Genomic DNA, 21,968 nt, shown 5'->3' on the forward strand with positions numbered 1-21,968 from the left:
CTAACTTGGCATAAGAGGTATAAAAAAAGAGGTACAAAATCTTGCCCAAGCAATAAACTCCCTGAAAAATCAGAATAGACCAAATAGAAAACAATGACTCCATGAGCCAACAAGAAAGATTAAAACAAAATTAAAAGACTGGAAAAAAAAAGAAGAAATATATGTCATAGTAAAAACAACTGATCTGGAAAACAGCAAGGAGAGATAATTTAAGAATCATTGAAAATGACTGTGAAAATGGCTTCCCAGTAAAACAGAAGGAAATAGAGGGGAAACTTCCCAGATTCTATCAAGGATTCCCTCACTGAGGCAAACAACGTGCTTGCCTTTCTGAAAAATCTTGCCAAGAAAACCCAGAAAATATGGTGGTTTCTCCCCCAAGCATCTCATTTGCCCTGGCCAAAGTTGTCTTGGGAACAAAGAATGATACCGTAGCCCAAATAGAACAATTACTTTCTTTAAACAGAGGTGGATTTAGGAACCTGAGTTTCCAGTCACTTCTCAACAAAATGAATAAACCAGATGATTCACTCCTGCTTAGAACTATCAGCAGAGTGTTTGGAGAAAATGCTCTAAATTTCCTCCCATCCTTTAAAGAATCCTATGAAAAATTTTACAATTCAATACTGGAAGATGTTGGTTTTTCTCAAGAAGCAGGCCATTAGGAAACACATAAATGCTTGGGTAGCAGAAAAGGCTAAAGGTAAACTTTTAGAGGCTCTGTCTGAGAATTCAGTTGATCCACTTAATTTATTGATCTTTGTGAATACCATCAACTTTAAATTAAAATGGGAGAATGATTCTGATCCTATGAAGAAATTCTTTAGAAGTCAAAGTCAGTAATAAGGAATACAAAATGGCACAGATTATGGTGAAGAAAGAGCTATTTCTGGGATTCTTACATAGAAGAACTAGGTGCTAATGTTTGCATAGATATAAAATGTTTGTAATTCCTGGTAATGATGACAAGAAAATGGGAAAAGTGCTTACCTATGAAACATTTATAACCTGGACAAAGCCAGAAGCTTTGATGGAAATTCTTTTTTGGTGGGGAGGTGGAGGCAATTGGAGTTAAGTGACTTGTCCAGCATCACAGAGCTAGTAAGTGTCAAATGTCTGAGATCAGATTTGAACTCAGGTCTTCAAGACTCCAGAACCTGTACACTATCCACTGTGCCAACTAGGTGCCCTGACGGAAATTCTTAGCAAGAAATTGTTTCTCTCCGAAATCAAGATAGAAGAATTTTATGATGTGGTTCATATTTTCAGTTTGGGAATATCTAATGCCTTTCATGGATATAAGGCTGCCTTTTCTGGACTGTCAATACTCAAAGCTTTGTCCCTATTAAGTGTTTTTCACTCATCTTCCTGGAACTCAATGAAGATGGTATCAAAGCATCTGCTGCCACTGTAGCAACAGAGATACCAGCAACTGCAAAGAGAGAAAGAGAACTTAAGACTCCTAGTCAATTTTTTTTTTGTTTATCTGGAACCATAAAATTAAGAGCATCCTATTCTGTAACACAGTTTCCACTCCATAAAGCCATGCAGTCTCTCTCCCCAAAGTATTGCTGTTTCTGCCACTTCCCTGCCTCCCTCTTGTTAAACCTCATAAGGATGTTATGTATATATGCAATTTGTGGTGAACTTATCATCAGTAAAGCATTTCATTATGAAATATTGCTCATGGACTACATAACCCTGTTCATTTTTGCCCTTGATAAAATATATCTACATACTGGCAGACTGGTCAAGGCCGGGAGTGTGAAAATAGGGTGGAAGGGAAAAACATCTATGCTATGGTCACTTGGGTGGGAGGGTCCAAGGTCTCCCCTCTTTGTTATGCTGTCTTCCTAAAAGACAAATATCACTATTTTGAGCACCTATACCTTTTCTATCTGAAGGTTAAATAGCAAAATTATTTTTTTAATGATTCATTGGATTACCTGAAAGCTGAGAGAGAGAGAGAGAGAGAGAGAGAGAGAGAGAGAGAGAGAGAGAGTGAGAGAGAGAGAGAGAGAAGACATTATATTTCAAGAAATCATAACTGAAAACTGCTCAGGTCTCTTAGAACCAGTGTGCAAAGTGGAAATAGACTCCACTGGTCACCTCCTGAATAAAAATCTCAAATAAAAACTCCCAAGAACATTAGTAAAAATCCAGAGCTACCAAGTCAAAGGAAAAAAAAAATCCTGCAAGCATCCAAAAAGAAAAAAATTCAAGTATCAAGGAGATAGTCAGAATCACACATTATTTAGAAGCCACCACTTTATAGGCTTACAACCAAGAATGATTTACTTAGCAAAATGGAGTACAATCCTACATAGGAAAAAAATGGATGTTTAATGAAATAGAAGTCTTTCAAGCGTATCCAGTGAAAAGACTAGAGCTGGATAGAAGTTTTGAAGTTCAAACACAGGTGTCCAAAGAAACAGAAAAAGGTAAACATAAGTGAACAACTATTAGGAACTAAACAAGAATAAATTGCTTGTAGTCTAATACAGGGAGACAATACATGTGACCCCTCAGAGCCCTATCATTATCAGGGGTGATAGGAGAAGTTTAATTAGACAGAAGGCCTGGGAGTGGTTCTGTTATGTCCTGATAATATTAAAATAAGAATGGAAAGGGAGGGGAAGAAGAATACACTGGAGGGAGAAGAGGAAGGTTGGGGTAAAATTTTCTCATAATTGGGGTATATATGTAGAAGTTTATACAAAGAAGAAAGGGTGCGTGAAACAACTAACACTTGAACCTCCTTCTCATCTGAACTGGTTGAAGGAGGGAAGAACACACATGTATGTGCACGTGCAGGCACGAGCTCACACACAAACAGAGTTGTATACAGAAAAACATTTGACTAAACAGGAAAACTAGAAGGGAAAGAGACAAAGGAGATTAAACAGAAGGGAAGATTATAGAAGGGATTAGTCCTAAGCAAAACAAACTCTAAGGATGTACTAAAATATTTATAGTAGTTCTTTTTGTGGTGGCAAAGTATCATGAACTGAGGGGATGCCCATCAATTGGAGAATGGCTAATGGCTAATGGTTATGATATGTAATTGTGATGAAATATTATTGTGTTGTAAGAAATGATGAAGGAGATGGTTTCTGAGAAGTTTGGGAAAATGTACGAAAGGATGCAAAGTAAGCAGAGAACCAGGAGAACAATTCATACAACAACAATATTGTAAGGACAAGCAACTTTGAAAGATTTAGGAACTCTGCTCAATGTAATGACCAATCACAATACCAGAAGACTTATGATGAAACATACTACCCACCTTTTGATAGAGAAGTGAAAGACTCAGGGTGCAGAATGACATAGAGTTTTTTTGGACATGGTCAGTGGTGTAATTAATTTTACTTGACTACGTATATTTCATATAGGGGTTCTGTTTTTCTAATTGAGGAGAGAAGGAGGTGGCAGAGAGAGAAAAGGTAGATTTTTTCAGATTAGAAAAAATTTTAATTTAAAAAATGTCTTTGCTCAGAGCTAATTGTGTGCATTGGCTGACTGCTAAGGAGAAACATACTAGTAGGGGCTTGTGAGCTACAGTATTAAAAACATAGACCCACAAAGTTACTTACCCTTCTGAAGGTGAGATAGATGGGGTCCTTTGGGGGATCCAACCTGATGCTGTGAGTGAAAATTATATAATTAACCCAGAGAGTGTTGCTACAAATGAAATCATGAATCTATTCCATTAGCTTATTGTTTTATATGAATAACAATTTAATGTGGTGGTACCAGCATTGTTCTGCTTGTCTGTGTCCTCTTATGAATGTCTTCCATTCTTTCATTTGAAAATTCAAATTCATTAAAACAAAGTCAAAAGACTGAAAAATAGAAGAAAATGTAAGATATAGCAAAAACATTAAAAAATGTATCATTGATGCACTTAACACTTTTCCTTCTTTTCTTATTTTTTGTTTTTGTTATTTCACTGTCATGACTCTCCCTTTCCCACTCTTTCCCTCAACTGACCCAGCTGGTGATTTTTATCCCTCCTTTCTTCCCTTGACCATTTCTCATCAATATTCTACACAACTGCTAGTAAGCAGAAAAAGTGGGCTTTGAAGTCACATTTTCCTTCTGTTCCCCTGCCCATTCTCTGGCAGAGGTGCTAAGAACAAAATAGTTGAAAGTCAGAAAGCCACAGCTAGAAAGGGGAGGAGGAAAGGACAATCCATGTCTGGGTATAAATCATAGGATTCTGGAATTTAGTTTTGGAAGGGAGCTAAGAGAAAATCCATTCTAAGCCTCTGTTTAACAGAGGAGAAAATTGAGACTCAAAGGTGAAGTGATTTGTCCAAGGACATGAAATCAGCTCCTTAATATCTCAAAGTTGTCATTCATTCCTGAATTCCCTTCTGCTTTACAGATGCCAAATATCACCCTTTTATCTACTGATAACAAATGTGAGCATAAGTGATCTTCAGAAATACTTCACACTCAACTTCTGTGTTCTTGACAAACCACAAAAGATTGGCAAATGTTTCTGCTGCAGACTAAAACAAGCAGCTTTGTTGCCTCAAGCACTCCCTGCCCAACTGGCAAGTTAGTAAGGTTTGGGGGGGGGGGGTTGATGTCACTTCCTTCTCATCTTTCCCCTTCCCCACAGAGTTTCTTCCCTTTTCAGATATCAACATTTCTTTTTGGTCAAGAAGGCTGGCAACTATGGCTGAGGATAGCCCATCCCCCTTCCCTTCTGCTTATATCAGTACTCCAGGTAAACTGAACATAAAACACAACGTATTAGAAAAAGTGGCTCTGAGAGTCTTAACCAGTAATTTGCATTGCAAAGGTGAAACTTGTGATTCTTAGCTCTCCCTAATACGTGTTTGTTGGCATTTCTAAGACATTTTTGAAGTCAGATGTCCCATGGCTCACTGCTCTGGAGCTCCATCTTGGACCAGTCCTGTTCTTTTGAAGTTCTTTTTATTTATGGAGTATATTACCCCCCCCAAAAAAAAAACACTTATTATTTTTCAAGTTTTATTTTTCTTCAATTAACACAAAAATCTATTTTTCTCCCTTTTAGGTCCCCTCCTTAATATAATTAGAAAAGAAAAAAAGAAAAACAAAACCCTTGTAATTCATATGGATAATCAAACAAAATAAATTCTCTCATTAGCCATTACAAAAAAAAAGTCCTATTCTATATCCTGAGTCCATCACCTCTTTGTCAGAAGGTGGGCACCATCCTACTTATTATTTTTAAACCAGTCTCACTTTCCCGATGTCTATCATGGCAGTTAAAATAAATGGACAATTAGGAAAATCCCTTCATTAGGAAAGATGAATGATGTATGCTTATTGATTTGATAATACTTGAGAGTAAGCAATTGGCACTCAAGGATTGCATTAATTAAACAAATACCTACTGTGTGAAAGTAGTCAGACCAGTTTATTATGTATTTGAACCTTGACCCACTGATTTCTTATGTATTTCTTAGTGAGTCACCTCGTATGTCTTGATTTTCCCACCAGTAAAATGGTGAAGAATATTTACCACCTACCTGCCTCATCACTAGGGTGTTGTGAAGATTAATTAATCTGCGTTTGTTAAAGCACTTTAAGATCCCTGGATTAAAGATATTACTAAAGTGAAAGGTATTATTACTCTAATAAATTACTTAATAGTAGGGTGAAACTATTTGGACATAAACTGGTAGCAAGGTAAAGAAAACTCCAAGCTATTATGAGGGTTGCTACCTAAAGTTTCCACATGACCCATTTTTATTTTCATAAGCTTCTGCTATGTCTAATGTAGGTTTTCTGTAATTTTTCTTAAATACAGTTCAAGAATGTATTAAGTCACTGTACTAGGTACTCTTTCATTGTATATGTAATAGAAGTCCCACTTAACTCCGGAATGCCTTGATAGTTGGTTTTCTTCGGGGTGTACGGGGTAATCATACAAATACAGCTGAAGCCCCCATTCCAGCACAAACACTGACCAGACAGAAACTTTATATAAAATATCTGAGATAGAATAGCAAGGGAAATAACAAAGGGGAAAAAAATCAAGCAGTGGAATAACTTCTTAGCCACCCAAATGAAATGACTTACATCCTCTACAAGATGGACCCCTTCATTTCCCCAAATCCTCTAGGCTATTGGGTGAGGGACATATCATCTCCTCAATTCATGTGCCAATTGGGGGAAAAACAGACAGTTTACCACGTGCCTTTGTTGCTCTCTGCCTCTGGCAACTGGTGATCTGTTGAAGCATTTTAAGACAGACATCTGATCTCTGGGATGTCCATTTGCAGAGATACCATGGTAGTTTTCATTTCACAGGGTTCTCTCTCCTCCTCATTCTGTCTATAATTTAGCTTTCTCCCTGCATCTGATGACCCCTGTGCAATGGTCATTCCATTTTTAAAATCTCCTACCTCTGATTAGACTCCTTATCAATTAGAGTCCTTGCATGTGACATAACCATTCTACTCTCAGATATACAACTTCCTGAGGAATAGAACTCTGGTAATTTTTTTTCAATGACTCATTCTCCCTGGGTCTCAGGTATTATGAGAAATAAAGTTCCAAGGACTCCTCCCCTCAGCTACATCTGTCTGCTGAACCAATATTGCACAGAATCAATAACCACTGAGTACCTACTCAGACTAGTATGACGCTTTAGCACAGTGGGAGTGCAATGGTATGGCCCCTTTCTTCAAATAGGTTACATTCTTATTAAGGATAAAGTACTCCCACACATTAATCAAATAGAAAAAGATATTAGATAATAAATCATAAAGTATTATATTGAATATAATCCACTCTAGAAATGTATGCTAAGGGTAATTAGTGTTATAGATGATCAGGAAGGGGAGAGATGTTCAATTGATGATCAGATTCATGGTGGGGTATGAGAAGCAAGGCTTTAAGAGATTTACAGAGTTTGGATGAGACAAGGGGAGAGGGTTTCCCATCTGAAGGAAAAATCTGAGCATCGAAATGGATACAGGAATGAATAAGATTACAGTTGATGGATTGGAAACTCCTGGGGAGTAGGCACTGTTGCTTCAAATTATTTTAATTCATCAATTCTGTCCCTTTGAGATGCTCAACATCTAGTTGCCCATAGCAGGATCTCCATGTGACCCTAGCTTTAGAGTTAAAAAAAAATTGGTTTTGGGTTCAAATCCAGACTTTTCCTTTCACTATTGAAGTGACCTTGGACAAGTCTCTTAAACTTTTGGGGTTTCAGTTTACTTACCAGTAAAATTAAAGGGTGAGACTGGATTACCTCTAAGGCCACTTCTAGCTCTAAATCTACCATCTGAAAACTTATAACTGTTCAAGTTTTTACCCTTTGAAATATGGTAGTTCTCTATTTACAATACCTTTCTGGGGCTTAATCGTTTCTCTATACAACCGAGGTGCAGCTAAAGATTCCTTCCATCTCTCCCCTCAGCAATCTCATTAAACTGGGAGAACCACTTACCTTCCTGTCAACCAATTCCCAATCTCACTTGGATTTTGAATTTGCTCTCTGAAAAGTGTATTTATCTCATTATTTTCTACTCACTTACCTCGGATTTGAGTCTTGTAAAAAGTCACAGGAAATAAAGTTGAGAATTCAGTACCCACTATATTTACTCACAATCAGTGTCTCACTCCAGTGGGAGCCAAAGATACTCGTTCTCCAACTGATCCGATACATCGTCTAGATTTTCTGGGCCTGAGTTTTCTTATCATAAAAAAAAAAGGAGGGTAATGTTTCGACTTCTAGTTCCCCAGAAAGTCCTAAAAATTCATCCGAAAGCGTATGTTAAATATTTATTGTGTGCCAGCCACTAGGATGGATGCTAGATATCCAAAGACACAAATATAATATAGTCCCTACCCTCAAGGAGCTTACATTTTATAACGGGAAGAGATTATACAAGACGTGAGGGAAATAAATACGGGGCACTTTGGAGGAGAGGCAGATACTTCATGAAGGAAGTGTTTTATGAGCGGTAATAGCTGCTCTTAAGATGTCAGGAATAGGGTCTGTGGCACACCCTATGTATCTTCAGGTCCCGATTAGCAGCTTTTCCTGAGATATCCCAGGTTGTTCTGGGAGTACAGAAACTGACCGGACCACTGCAGTTTCTGTGCCTGCTGCCATGTATTTCTTCGATTTTCCTCTCTGTGTTAATCATTAGCTGAGAGCCCCGAGCATTGCCTTAACCACAGCCAGACACAGAATTTCCCCTGCAGCTACACTCCCAAGCCCAGCGAAGTTTCCCCCGGCCCCAGCTGTGCAGCACTGTAGCCTCCAATAGCTGAATTCCAGCAGCAAAGCAGTCTCCACCCACTGGAAAAATTCCTGATCCGCCCATCTCTCTCCTCCCAGGCTGTTGCTCCTGGCTCGGCTCTGCACTGACTTCCTGCCAGGCCCTGGGAAGCTGTGAGCAGGGGGTCTCCCCAGGGATCTTTCTCTTAGAGATTTGGCTGCTCGCCTCCCCCTCGTCCGGTCCCTGCCAAGGGGAGGGGGATGGTCGGAGTGGGCGGGGGGAGTGGGCCGGCCGCAGTCCAGCTACTTTCGTAAGCGTGTTTCAAACTGTGCTCAAGATCATTCGGGCACATGGAACAGCCCCTAGTGCCTGGAGTCTCCAAGCTGCTTTCACACTTTGCAGGCTACTGGAGTAGGCTGCATCTGGACCCCGCAGGGAGCCCGGTCATCTGGTGAGTGCTTTCTCTTCCCTCGCCTTTTCTTCCCTCTCTCTCCTCTCTGCCTTTCTGAAAGGGGAAGTTGCAGCTCCCTAGGTTGGACAGCTTAGTAGGAAGGCTCACCCCCCCACCCCCACCACCACACACAGCCCTACCCTGCTCACACACCAATAACTCAGGCCCTACCACCTGAGCACCCAGGGAAACGACAAAAGGGAGAAAGGCAGTGTTCTGTCTCATTACCGGGAGAATTAGTGATCACGCGGCTTGGATTATAAAAACATTTTCGCCAGGAGACATTTTCTGGCCTCTTGCCCCTACCCCGGAAATAGAGGGAGAGAACACCCTGTGGCACGTAAAGGACTTTGAATTTGAACACCGGGAAGCGCGGGCAGGCAGGAGGTTTAGGTCCCTCCTACCCCCGCCCCCTACCAGCCCGCTAGGTCTACACCGGGACTGCTCCCTCTGCATTCAGTGTCTCTGGCCATTGAAATTCAGAAGAGGAGGTGAGCCCTCCTAACTGTGGATTTTTGCCTCCAAGCAGTCCTAGGGAAATGGTCCTGCGCTCTCCTAGACTCTGGCTGCCTCCTAAGGTTTCTTCTCCAGCCTTCGAGGGGCTGCTGGAACCTTATCCTTGAAGGGATTAGTTTAGTTCGGTGCCAGAGGCAAGAATTTTATTCTAACAGGGTTCCCGCTATAGTTCTGGGAAAAGTTTAAATAGGATCAATTGGAAAAGGAGGGTTGATAGAGAACGGGAAGGAACTTCCAGCTGAAGCTTGGATTCCCATTCCAAATGGGGCAATGCCTTCAAATGCCCTGAGGTGCATTGTCTTGTATTGGAAGAAAAGATGGGGTAGGGGAAGAAAGTCCTGTGCCTTCATCCAACTCGGACACCAATTTTTGGGAAAATTCTTTTCCTCTTGTGGGTCCTGTGACCCCCAAGAGATTCCTCTTGTTTTCTGGTCCCTCTTTCTTTCCTCCCCTCTCCCCAACAATATCTAGAAGAGGTGGGGATGGATGGACCACAACCGAAATGAAAGACTGATTATTTAGAACTGGCAACTTAATGGTGGCAGGGCAGACTATGGGAGTCAGAAGACTGGAGAATGAGGTGGCAAGGAAGCGTCTTGAAAAATAGAGAGGGATGAAATGGTAGAGGCTGAGTTTTATCACCTTAGTGTCAGTGTCAGTATAGTGTGCTGATTCCCCGCATTGGGTGCATCTTTTGGTAACCCAGGCCCAGTAGAACAGGGATTGTGAGCCCTGGGGGCTGGGAGCTGTGTCTTTGCATGTACTTTACACATTACTGTTGCTCAAGAAATAATAAGCAGTGGGAATAATGACAAGCCACAGGAAGGGGAGGGGGCTCTCTTTTAGCCAGGATTTTGGTCCTTCTCTTGCCTCGGTCCTTTGCTAGGTAAGGTGTCAGTCTGACGTGGAATTGTGAGGGAGTGATTCCACCGTAATTGTTCCCAGTGGGATACCCAGCCATCTGGGATCAAAGAGAACCAGTCAAAAGAAGCCTCTGTCCTCAGATGGGTTGTGGTTCCTGCCTGGCTAGCTTCTCGGCTTCATTAGTATTTGGCACCAGGGTTTCCCATGGCCTTAAATGTTTGGGATGAAGTGTGACATGTGCTGCATCAGCATACTTGTCACTCTTTGTGTGAAAAGTTGGTGGCCTCATGGAGCCTTCCCTCAGTCCCACTTTGTGTGGTGATATTACACTCCCTTGTTGCTGGGATGAATTCAACATGGGGGGAAATTGAGGATCCCAAGGATGAGCTTAGCTCTGCTGAAGGGTCATTCTTTAGAGTATCAGAAAAAGTACTATGTGCTTATCCCCTCCCCTCTCCCCCACCAGTTTCCCTACGTGACCTCACATCTTGTTTCCTTCCCCCTCTTTAGTCCATGAAAGGGTCCCCTCAACTCCCGCTTGTTGAACTTGTCCTGAGCAGTCACTGACAGATGACACTGGGAGCCAATCCCAGCTGCTTACACCCATTGGCATGTTACATTCCCCAGGGTCCTAGTTTCAGGGTAAATATTTGATTTACCATATTCAGGAATTTCATCCAAGTCAGTTTGTTTACACAGCAGGAGACCAAAGACCCTGCACTTAATGATGACAGCCTGAAGTAAGTAGAGGAATGGACTGGCGAGGGGAGGGGGCACTGCGGTAGATTACCCTCTTCCAGCCCACTGTAGTATCTAAGCTACAGACGGTGGGATGACCATGGGATGACCATGGGATGCTGCCAGGGCTAGTGCAGGTATGGGAGGGTTAATAGTGGAGCTGTATGGTTTCTCTGTTTGAATATTCCTAGAACTCAGGATGCAGTTCCGTCTTCCTTAGCTTCCTCGGCTTTCCCCCTATTCCAGACCCCCTGCTCTGTAGCCTTTGTCTCATTATTACAGGCCCAGACAATTCTTCCTTTTCCTCTAGGAGTCCTCAGTCAGGGGCCTCGGCAACTGGAGAGAGAACTGCTGGAAACCACCACTGGTGGGATAATCTTAAATTTATCCCCTAAAAGTTTGGGTAGAGCCACTAGCTTATTCTTTACATCTCCACCCCTGAGGCCCACCCATTCACCCTTAGTCCTCTCCTCTTACCATGCCTCTTTCTTTAGTCTCTGCATAGTCCAAAGCCCTTTACTCCTCTCGCTCCTTTTCCACCCCCTCTGCTCTCCTGACCTCCCTGCCCTTCAGCCATACAAGTGGTGCTCAGACTTAGCTAATTTACATTTCTTGGTAACATTAATGCCTTTGATTCTTTAGCTGCCTCTCTGGTTGACAGGCAGGGAACTTGGACTTCTTTCTAGTCATTTGAGGGTTGTGTAGTACAGCAGAGAGAGCCCTGTATTTGCAATAGGAAATACTGGGATCAGATCTCAGTCCTCTAATTACTCTGGGCCTCAGTTTCCTTATGTGTAAAGTGAGACGGCAGCGGGTTATGATCGCTAAAGTCCTTTCCAGGGGCAACTAGGTGGTACAGTGGGTAGAGGATGGGCCCTGGATTCAGGAGGACCTGAGTTCAAATGTGACCTCAGACACATAACACTTAACCAGCTGTGTGACCCTGGGCAAGTCACTTAACCTCATTACCTAGCCAGAACTAATAAATAAATAAATAAATAAAGTCCTTTCCAACCTTAAGTCTTATGACTTCCATGCACAATCCTGAATGATTTTGATGAACAATCAGGTTCTCGGTTTCCCCAACAATCAATCAATCAACATTTATTAAGCATCTATCCTGTGCTAGGCACTGTGCTAATTTCTGGAGATATAAAAAGAGGGAAAGGCAATTTCTGTGAGCTCACAATCTAACAGAGGGAGACAACAAATTATACACAGATATACACACATATGCATACACGATCACAAGCTATATACCGATTACTTTTTTTTTTGAAAGGCAATTAGGGTTAAGTGTCACACAACTAGTAAGCGTCAAGTGTTTGGTCTGAGGCCGGATTTGAACTCAGGTCCTCCTGACTTCAGGCTCACCACTCTATCCACTGAACCACCACCTAGCTGCCCCTAGCTTATGTTTTTGTTGTTGTTGGGGCATCTTCCTGAGTTCAAATCTGGCCTCAGACACTTAACTCTGCCTCAGTTTCCTCATCTGTAAAATGAGCCGGAGAAGGAAATGGCAAACCACTCCAGTATCTTTGCCAAGAACACCCCAGAGAGGGTCAGGAAGAGTAGGACATGACCGAAAGGGCCAAACAATAACAAAATCTGTGGGGGAAGACAATAAGCAAATATATACCAACAAGCTATATACAGATTAAACAGCACGTAATGAACAGAGAGAAGGCGCTGAAATTAAGAGGAGTTGGGACACTTTTCTGAGCTCAAATTCTGTAGGGTGTTACCAGAGAAAGGGGCCTGGCTTTGATTTGAACTCCATTTCAGATGCTGAGATGTGTAATTCTCATCCTTTCTGGGTAGTTGTATTTTAAGCCTGGAGCAGGAGAGAAAGTTCAGTGGCCCTTCCAACACAAGAGAAGTCCTACTAAATGGATGGTGATTTTCCATTGCTGTCATGGTTCTTTATACCATGCTCCTAAGCAAAGCAGAAGATCACAGGTATATAAAATATCTGACCTCTCTGATAGTCAGTGATCCCACTCCTTGGCTCCAGTCTTTCCTAGGAGGAATTCCCCCTTTTCCCTATGAAGAGTGATGAATCAGACGTTTGTCTGTGGCTTCCCCTCCCCCACTCAATCTTGCAGCTGGGGAGGTAGTGTAATGGCCACACCTATTCCCTTATTCTTTCTAAGGGGGAGAGACCCATTATTAGGCACAGCAGGTGTGCCTCGATAAGAAATGGGGTAGAAGTTGGGAAAGGGAAGGGTGAGAAGTCACCGAAGAACTTTAAGCTCTTGGATTGGTAGTACAAGGAGTAGGCAAATTGGTAATACAAGTGGAGACCATTTGGCGGGGTTGGAAATGAGTTGGGGAGGGGTGTATTGATGGAAGTGATGGATAGCCTGAGCTTCAGAGATGGGGGTAGAGAGTTTTGCTAGTAGGTGGTATCAGAGATGGGAATAGCAAAGGAAAAAGCACTAATATAGTGAGAGATCACTCAACTGTGAAACCTCAGCTTACTGAGTGGAAGAGCACTGAATTTGCCCAGGTCAGAGACCCAGGATTGGAGTCCCAGCTCTGCTCCTTACTATTTATCTCACCTTGGGCAGTAATTTTACCTCTCTGAATCTCTGCTTCCTTCTCATCTGTAAAATGAAAGGTTCGAACTAAGATGATTTCTAAGAGTCCAGCTCTAAATCTATGCTCTTGTTATCCTATGACCTTCCAAAGTCAATCTGACTAGTCTTCACTCCACCCCACCCCACCCCATCCCCACCCACCAGTAAATAGCCCTCCCTGTGAGCTCAAATAATCTGTTTCAAAGGAAGTGGTCACATCTCCCAAACCTAATTTTACAAATGTTGTATTTGAACAGTTTCCTGGGAGCATTTTTCCTGAGTCAGGAGGCATAGAATCATAGACTGTGAGAGTTGGTAGGATTGGAGGTAATCCAATCCAACCAGAACCTTAGCGAGAGTCCTGTCTGCAAGAGCCTTGACAAGAGGTCATCCCATGTCCTCTTGAAGATCCCCCCAGGGCTGGTGGATTTATTATTCTCCTCCTTCTCCACCCTCCTCCACTTCCACTTTTGAATTTGAGTTTGTTAGGAAGTACCCCCCCCCTTACATTAAGCCTAAATCTGCTTCTAGGCAACTTCCACCCACTGCTTCCTAGTCCTGCCCTCCAAACCCCAACAATATAAGTCTAATCTCTCTTCCCCTAGATAGCCTTCCTACTACTTGAAGACTGCTAAGAAAAGTATGTGTGTGGGGGGAGATATGGAAGTCATCTTACTTTCACATCCAGGGAAGCAGTGTTGGCTTTAGAACCCCTGTTTCTATCGAACCCCTGCCTCACAGGCTGATATGGTTAAGGGGCTCTTTCCTGCCCGACCCCAACTCCTCCTATGGGAGCTCAGTGATGAGGGTAAAGATAGATTTAATCATACCCCAGAGAGGAAGTTGCAATGAGAAATCTCCAAGTACTGCACGACTGTAAGCTTACGAGGTCTTTCTATGACAAAGGATAAAGAAGACTGGGTGATTTAATTTCAGAGGATGATGGCAGGAGGTTGGATAAAGCTTTGATCACAGGTGAAAGACAAGATACAACCATAGATATTGATAGTACGGGTAGTGAGCTGTGATTGACTTAATTGGGTGAGGAAGGCAAATACTGCCACTCTTTGCTTTAGCCCATCCTTGAGAAGCTTGATGGCTACTGGCTGTAGCTCTGAGAATGCCATAGCCCTCTGGTGGTCAGAGAGGTTTTGTGTGTGAGTTTGAGAGTTGGTCAATAAACATTTATTAAGTACCTACTAAGTGTCAGGCTGTGTGTGTGTGTGTGTGTGTGTGTGTGTGTGTGTGTGTGTGTGTGTGTATGTTTACTGCATTGCTTCTTGCTTATGCTATTGGTAAGGTCTTCAGTCAAAAATAGGGAAGAATTCCTAGAATCTTAGATCTGAGCTAAAAGGGAGGTCAGAGGCCATCTAGGTCAACCCTCTAATTTTCAGGCTTTGCCACCATTGGCAGTTCTCTCTCTGCCCTTCCACCTCCTGAAGTCTAAAACCCCAAGTGTAGGAAGAAGAATGTAGGTACTTCTGTTGAACAGAAGAGCAGGTGTTTGGAGTGACTCATTTTTCTTTTCTCTTTTTTTCTCTCCTTTTTTTAATTACTTAAACTTAAATATACAATTAGAAAGAAAAAGAAACATGATAAACTTAAATATAAATTAAGAAAAGAAGAAAAAAGCATGTCATGTGCACAGTGTCATTTTTTACCCATCTAATATTCTACTGGTGGGAAAAAGAGGGGACAGAGGCTCTTGAGTAGCCAAACAATAAATTCAGAAGAATTTATTATATTTCCTACTGTGGATTCAACAATGCCACATGCACTACTTCTGGATGTAGTGATCATGTGACAGAACGTGTGTGTGTGTGCGCGCGCGCGCGTGCGCTCACTTTTCTGAATTACAAAATCTCAGATTATTTTCCTTACTGCTGCTCTTCCACCACAATGACAAATATGTTTTCTTCCCTTCTTCCTCCCTTAAAAGACCAAGGATTGAGATTATGTTTACTTACCTTTGTTTACTTACCACCTGTGTGACTATGCCATTTCTCTACTCAAAAATTTTCAGTGACTCCCTTTTGCCTCTAGGATAAAATACAAAATCCTAAGCCTGGCTCTTCAAGCCCTTCATAATATGGCTCCTACCTATTTTCCAGGCTTACTCCATATTGTTTCCCTTCGCACATTCTCTTTTCTGGACAAACCATTCTGTTACTTGTTACTCCACAGCACCTTTTCATCTTGATTCTCTCCGTATGTGTTGTGCCCCCTTAAATCCCCCTACATTCACCCCCAATTTCATCTTTACAATTCCCAGCTTCCTTCAAAGCATGTACCTCATTCCCACCTCCTACACAAAAGGCCTTCTGGATCCCCCTAGTTGCTAGTATTCACTTCCTCTTGAAATTTTTTTGTATAATTTTGCATGTAATTTGTATTTATTTTATCTGTGTACATGTTGTACCTCTCCAGCTTACAATATTGGCTCCTGTAGTTCAGAAACTGTATCCTTTTTTGGGCCTTTTATCTGTACCACATAGTACAGTATCAAGGAATTTAATAAATATTTGTTGAATGTAATTGACCTTGGGCAAATCTTTTTTGCCATTTCTTGGGACGACAGTTTTTTCTTCCGTGAAATGAGACAGTTGGATTCACAGATTGATCTCTGCTGTCTTTTCTCTAAGCCTTATGACCCTAAGTTTAGCAGAATGGGCTGCTCTACCAGTATGTCTTTCTGGAGAAAACATCTCGGTAAGTGCCTGAAGGGCTTTCAGGGAGCAGTCTTCTATCAAATGCACAGCTTGAGATAATTTAGACACAGCGATAGCTGCTGGAGTGTTTGCGTTGGCACAAAGTGGGAGAAGTGGTGTATGGGAATGGGCAGAACGCGCATCTAACTAGGATTATAACTTGTTCTTCTATGGTGACCAAGTGTTGAAGGGATAGTATTTGAGGCTATTTTATTTCCAGTTATCTTTTGGTGTGTGTTAAATCAGATGTAGTATGCAGTGAAAATAATAGTCGCTTCCCTCTGCCTCCCGGAGAGCCATGCCATATGACAGATTCCACTACCTTTCCAATAAGGTAGTGTTTCTTTTGTATGCATTTGGCCTGTGAAAGGGACTGACCGCTATTGTTTTTGTCCCTCAGGCGGCACTCAGGTATGTAGGGCCAGCATTCTGCTCCTTTCCTCAACCAGGGGACCAAGGGAGCACCTCTCTTGCAAGCAGCAGGAAGTTGGATTTCTTGCCTTAACTCAGTTCACTACCTCTGCTGACATCTGTAGTCTCATCCTTTCAGGGCTTATGTTAGAAAGGAGAGGGAGGCCAAGCAAGCCAGCATTTGAAAAGGCCCATCTCAAATATTTATTGTATGTAGCAATGGCATCCATATCTGTTTGCATATCCCTGTCAGTAAAGCAATTTTTTTTTAGCATGTACTTTCACTATATTTATATTTATCTATTTGCAAATTACATGCACGTACTAATATTATGTATGTTAGAAAATATACTCAAAATAGAAATTAGAAAGGATGTAATTAAGATGAAATATATAATTTTATAGTTTTTATTTAATTCTATTAATGATAACCTTTGTTCTCTCTAAAATGGTAATAATTGTGATTGAGCATGTTTAATTGTTTTTTTTAAATCTTGGCTTAATATTTTGTGATATAACAATTCAAATTTTAAGTTCTCCTTATTTCAACATTTGGTTTTATTGTCTGTCATAACTGAAAAATTCTGGAAGATGTGTAGATCCACATGTCTCATGACTTTCATTTTTTTCCTGCTGTCTATGAGGGCTTTATTTGAATTTTGGCAAATAAAGTTCCATCTTCCCTGATGTCAATCAATTGTTCTTGCAAATTAATTTAAAGTTGTTACATTTTTAATATTTTTTTAAAAATGAGCTCAAAACCCATAGGAACCCTTTGTTTGGAAGATTTAGAAAATCAGAAAGGTTAGAAATTAGAAGGTTAAAAAATTCTGTTTCTGAATATTTTAAGTGTGCAGATATGTGTTTATGTATGAGACACACATTGTTTCAGCAACAGAAACTTAGTTTTTAAATGACTTGCTAAACACGATGGCTTCATACTATTATTAGCTAATAACTCAAGGCATAATAAACACCTAGGGTGAGGTTCATCATTAATTCTAATGAATGTAAATCCATATTGCAAATCTTTTTGAAATTAAAAAAAAATTTTTTTCAGCCAACTGCTTATCAGGTTTGATTAGATTGTCTTTGTTTTCAACTCAGAATGTGGCAAGTGAAGAGCCCATCATAGTAGGAGGAAAAGTGTCAGCGCCCCCACTTTTGTTTTTGTTCCCCTGTGTTGTCATTATTAGTTATTATCTTCAGTCTCTAGATAGCCAGCAGCAATTTTTTAATCTACTTGTTTGTTTTTTGAGGGCTGGTTAAAACTTGATAATGTAGCTAGCTCAGAAATCCACTTATCCAGGTATGTGAAAGTTGTACTCAGTCATAATACCGAGTAAATGAACAAGTGACCCCACTGTCCTTCCATATTTTGAAACTCTTACTCTTCTTTGAGAATATCTTGTGTGTGCTAGGGAACACACAACTGACTGTCTGACTGACTGTTATGGATTGAGTGAGGGTATGGGATTATATATTTAAATTTTACTAAGGCTTAATTTTTTTTTAAGATTAAAAATATTAATAAGAGCTCTGATAATTTCTTCCCGCACCCTAGGAGATGTTATTTGAGCAGTCCCTGGAGAGCGCTCTACTTTGGAGCTCATTCGTATGGAGGGCCTGCTGAGTGGCCAGGGCAGGCTCTGATTGATTACTTCTGACTTAAGTTGGGACTGGCCTCACAACTGAACAGAGGCTGAACTCAGTTCTCACAGTTCTCGGTCCTAAGTTTCAGATGGTTTTATTTCCCACCATATTAGCACATAGAAATAACTTACATTGTGCACTTGTGGCCGCCAGGTTCCTTTGGCCTTTTTTTCCCCATTGTGGGAGGAGCAGGGTTGCTGTAGTCTAAGAACAACATTTATTTCATGCCTGTTGTTTGGGGGAGTGAGGGACACAAAAGAAGCTGATTACCTAATCTCTCTGTTCTGGAGCAGTTTGAAATCTAGCTGATACACATAAAAGCAATTTAAGATCATGTACACTGCTAAAAATAGCAGTCATAGGTTCATAAATCTCTTATTTTGTAAAGTAGAGTCTGAGAGAAGACTTGCTCAGTGTTGCACAGGTGAACACAGACACAGAGCATCGAACGAAGATTAAAGTAACGTACACAGATGCTGAGGAAATGAAGAACAAGACGTCCTACTTATTATGAATTATTGCTAACATTCATGTATCTCTTTAAGGTTGGCGGAATCACTCTATATATTATTTCATTGGATCTTCACAGCGACCCTTTGAGGTAGGTACTCTTATTATCTCCATTTTGTGGATGAGGAAACTGAGATTGAGAACACTTAAGTGACTTACATAAGGTCACACAACTAAGAAGTGTCAGGGTCAAGATTCCCACTCAATCTTCTTGACTTCAAGTCCACCAAGCTCTCAATCCTCTGCACCTAGCTTCCCAGCTTCCCTACTTCCTTCCGTTCCTTCAGCTTCCCTCTCACCCCACTTTGAGGGTAATATAAGCACATCCTGATGACTTTCATGCTTTTAGTTATGAATTCATAGGTGACTTCATTTTGAAGATGTACTCTTTACATCAAGCCAGGTCAGACAAACGTGAGATGTGTCCTATCTTAGGTATGTCATGATATGTCATGCTTCTTGGCCTTTGGACAAAAACTGATGAAGATATTCCATATGTGAAGGGGAAAGTGAGGGCTAGTTATAGGAGAAAAGTACCCACTTTGTTCATCTTTTGGATCTGGGGTCAGGGAAACGAAGACCAGATAAATGGCTTATCTGTAAAATGGGACTATTGATAACCTGGTTGTTTGCTGTCTTTCCTATATCCACCTCCTAGCTTTTTGGGCTTCCTTCAAGTCCTAGTTAAAATCTCACCTACCTGAATCCTTTCCTGACTGCCTCCCTTAATTCTAATGCCTTCCCTCTGTTGATTTTTCAGATTTATCCTGTCTATATATAGCTTGGTTATACATAGTTGCTTGCATCTCTCTTCCCCCTCTGCCTTTCCCCCATTGAACTGTGAACTCCTTGAGAGCAGGAAGGGTCTTTTACCTTTCATTGTGTCTCCAACACTTAGCACAGTACCTGGCACATAGGTACTTAATAAATGTTTAGTCATTGACTGACTGACTGACTGGTTGACCTGCGACCACCTTGCACCTAAGGTTGTTGTGAGGAATAAGGGGTTAATGTCCACTGGGAGTCTGAGAGCCCTGGATGAGGAAGGTACCGTATAAATAGCGTTGTTGTGGTGGTATTGAATGCTCTGGCTTTGTTCTTGTATCTCTGGTATATGACTTCCGGTATTTAGCTTCCCACGTGTTTAATCACTGGAGGTATTTGCATGTAAACAGCCCTGTTCAGCTCACCTGCCATAGTGGAGCCAGTACTAGATTCTTAGCCCTACTGAGGAGTATTGGAGTTGGGTTGGGAAATCTCATTTCCTTCTTTAAAAAGCCCCCAGGAATCAGGAATGAGAGAAATGCAGAAAATATGCCCCACGTGCGGAACTGTTTCTGAATAAGGCATTTATTGAAAAGGTTTTGCAGAAGGCGGCATTTAATTTCAGAGTTATTTGTGCTGCTCATTTGAAGTGGTTTGGTTAACTGCTTAGGTGCCAGTCCTGGGGTGTGAATGCAGCTTCCCAGCCTCACATTACAAAGACACCAGGGAGCCCTCTGGAGGAATGGGCACTTATCTCTGGGCTCAGTTTCAGAACCTTATTACTTAGTGACTTCACCAGAAACTCAGGCCTGTGTCTTCTTTTTAGTTATGTTTTTTTGTAGACAATAGATTGGGTGGTTTGGTTTCCTCATCAGTCAGGCCACTTTCTGGTTTTATTAAGATTGTTCAATACATTCACATTTAAAACTATGAATGTTAGATAAGTGCAGGGGTAAGGAACCTTCAGCCTCAAGGCCACATGTGGCCCCCTAGGTCCTCAAGTGTGGCCCTTTGATTGAATCCGAACTTAATAAAAGGATTTGTTCTGTTAAACTTGGACTCAGTCAAAAGGCCACACCCAAGGACCTAGAAGGCCGCATGTGTTCCCCACCCCTGGACTAGTGTTTTTCTTCGTTTGTTTCTTCCTTATTCCTTTTTTTGTTTGTTTCTTTCCTTAGTTTTGTGTGCACTGCTTTGAGCCTAATCTCTTCCCAAAGGCTGTCCCCAACCTTTCAAGTAGGTGTTACCTACCCTATCTCAAGTTCTTTGAATTTACTGAAATTGCTACATTCTCTTCCTTTTATTTACTTAGTTATTGTTCTCTTCCTCTTTTCAAGGTCCCATCCTAGGCCCTCTCTTTTCTCTCTCTGCCCTCTTGGTAGCTTTATTAGCTCCCATGGGTTTCATTACTGTCACTAGGCAGATGGCACCCAGATCTATGTATGCAGCTCCACTCTTTCCCTAGAGCATCACAAGTAGGCTATTGAACATAGCCAAAACTAAATTCATTTAACTTTACCTCCAAAGCCTCCCCTTTTGCAAACTTGCCTAACTTTGTCAAAGTCCTCGCCATTCTTCTAGTCTCCAAGTTCATAATGCTGGTACTGTCTTCAATGCTTCACTCTCCCTCAATCCCTATGTCCAGTCAGTGGCCAAATCTTGCCAATTCCACTGGGACAACACGTCTCATACCTGACGTCTTCTCTGTTCACATCATTAGTGCCTCAGTTTAGACCCTTATCATCTCTAGCCTAGATTATTTCAATACCCACCCCCTTCGTGGGTCACCCTGTCTCCTCTATTCCCACTGTATTTTTCCACACTGCTTGCCAAAGTGATTTTCCTTAAAATCATACTCTGCCTGTGTTGATCCCCTACTCAGCCGACCCCACTGGTATAAAATATAAGTCCTCTGATTAGCCCTTAGACCCAACCTATGTGTTTAGCCTTCTTGAACTTGACTCCCCTCCCTCTGCAATCCAATAAACTTGCCTTCTCTTTCCATATCAGCTGCCTCTGCCTTTGTACTTACTAGTATCTGCGATGCATTCTTACCTCATCTCTGCCTTATAAGGTCTCTCTCTTTCTTCAAGACACAGCTCAAGCATTACCATTTTTATATGAAGTCTTACCTGATTCCCTCCACTCCCCTCCAACTGCTTGTGCCCTCTCTCCCAAACTACATCGTATTTGGTTAGTTGGTATTTATTCTGTGTATGCGTGTATTTAGGGCAGCTAAGTAGCACAGTGGATAGAGTATCGGGCCTGGAGTCTGGAAGGCTCATCTTCCTGAGTTCAAATCCGGCCTCAGATATTTACTAGCTGTGTGACCCTGGGCAAGTCACTTAACCCTGTTTGCCTTAGTTCTTCATCTGTAAAATGAGCTGGAGAAGGAAATGACAAACTGTTCCAGTATTTTTGCCAAGAAAACCCAAATGGAGGTCACAGAGAGTTGGAAACAACCCCATTAAAATATAAGCGCCTTGCAGATAGGCGATTGTTTCATTCTGTACATTTGTATCCCCAATGTCTAATG

General features: G+C 41.5%; 1 protein-coding gene and 1 pseudogene across 7 annotated transcripts in view; both read left to right on the plus strand.

Moving 5' to 3' along the window:
• Positions 1-362: 362 nt before the first annotated feature.
• LOC110220654 (serpin B8 pseudogene) lies at positions 363-1,541 on the plus strand (annotated as a pseudogene).
• A 6,794-nt stretch (positions 1,542-8,335) lies between these two features.
• Positions 8,336-21,968, plus strand: part of PLEKHG3 (pleckstrin homology and RhoGEF domain containing G3) — a 53,162-nt gene continuing 39,529 nt past the window's right edge. For 2 of the 7 annotated variants that reach the window (XM_078151528.1, XM_021004718.1), the window contains exons 1-2: positions 15,983-16,094; positions 18,703-18,758. In XM_078151528.1, coding sequence (XP_078007654.1) covers positions 16,052-16,094; positions 18,703-18,758 — 99 coding nt within the window. In that variant the 5' untranslated portion in view covers positions 15,983-16,051. Of the gene's footprint in view, positions 8,689-15,981; positions 16,095-18,702; positions 18,759-21,968 lie in introns of those variants that run through there. The other 5 variants (XM_078151530.1, XM_021004723.1, XM_078151531.1 and 2 more) reach the window with 4 other exon arrangements.

Source organism: Phascolarctos cinereus, unplaced genomic scaffold (assembly GCF_003287225.1).
Source record: "Phascolarctos cinereus isolate Bilbo 61053 unplaced genomic scaffold, phaCin_HiC Scaffold_3;HRSCAF=262, whole genome shotgun sequence".
Classification (NCBI taxonomy): Eukaryota; Metazoa; Chordata; class Mammalia; order Diprotodontia; family Phascolarctidae; genus Phascolarctos; species Phascolarctos cinereus.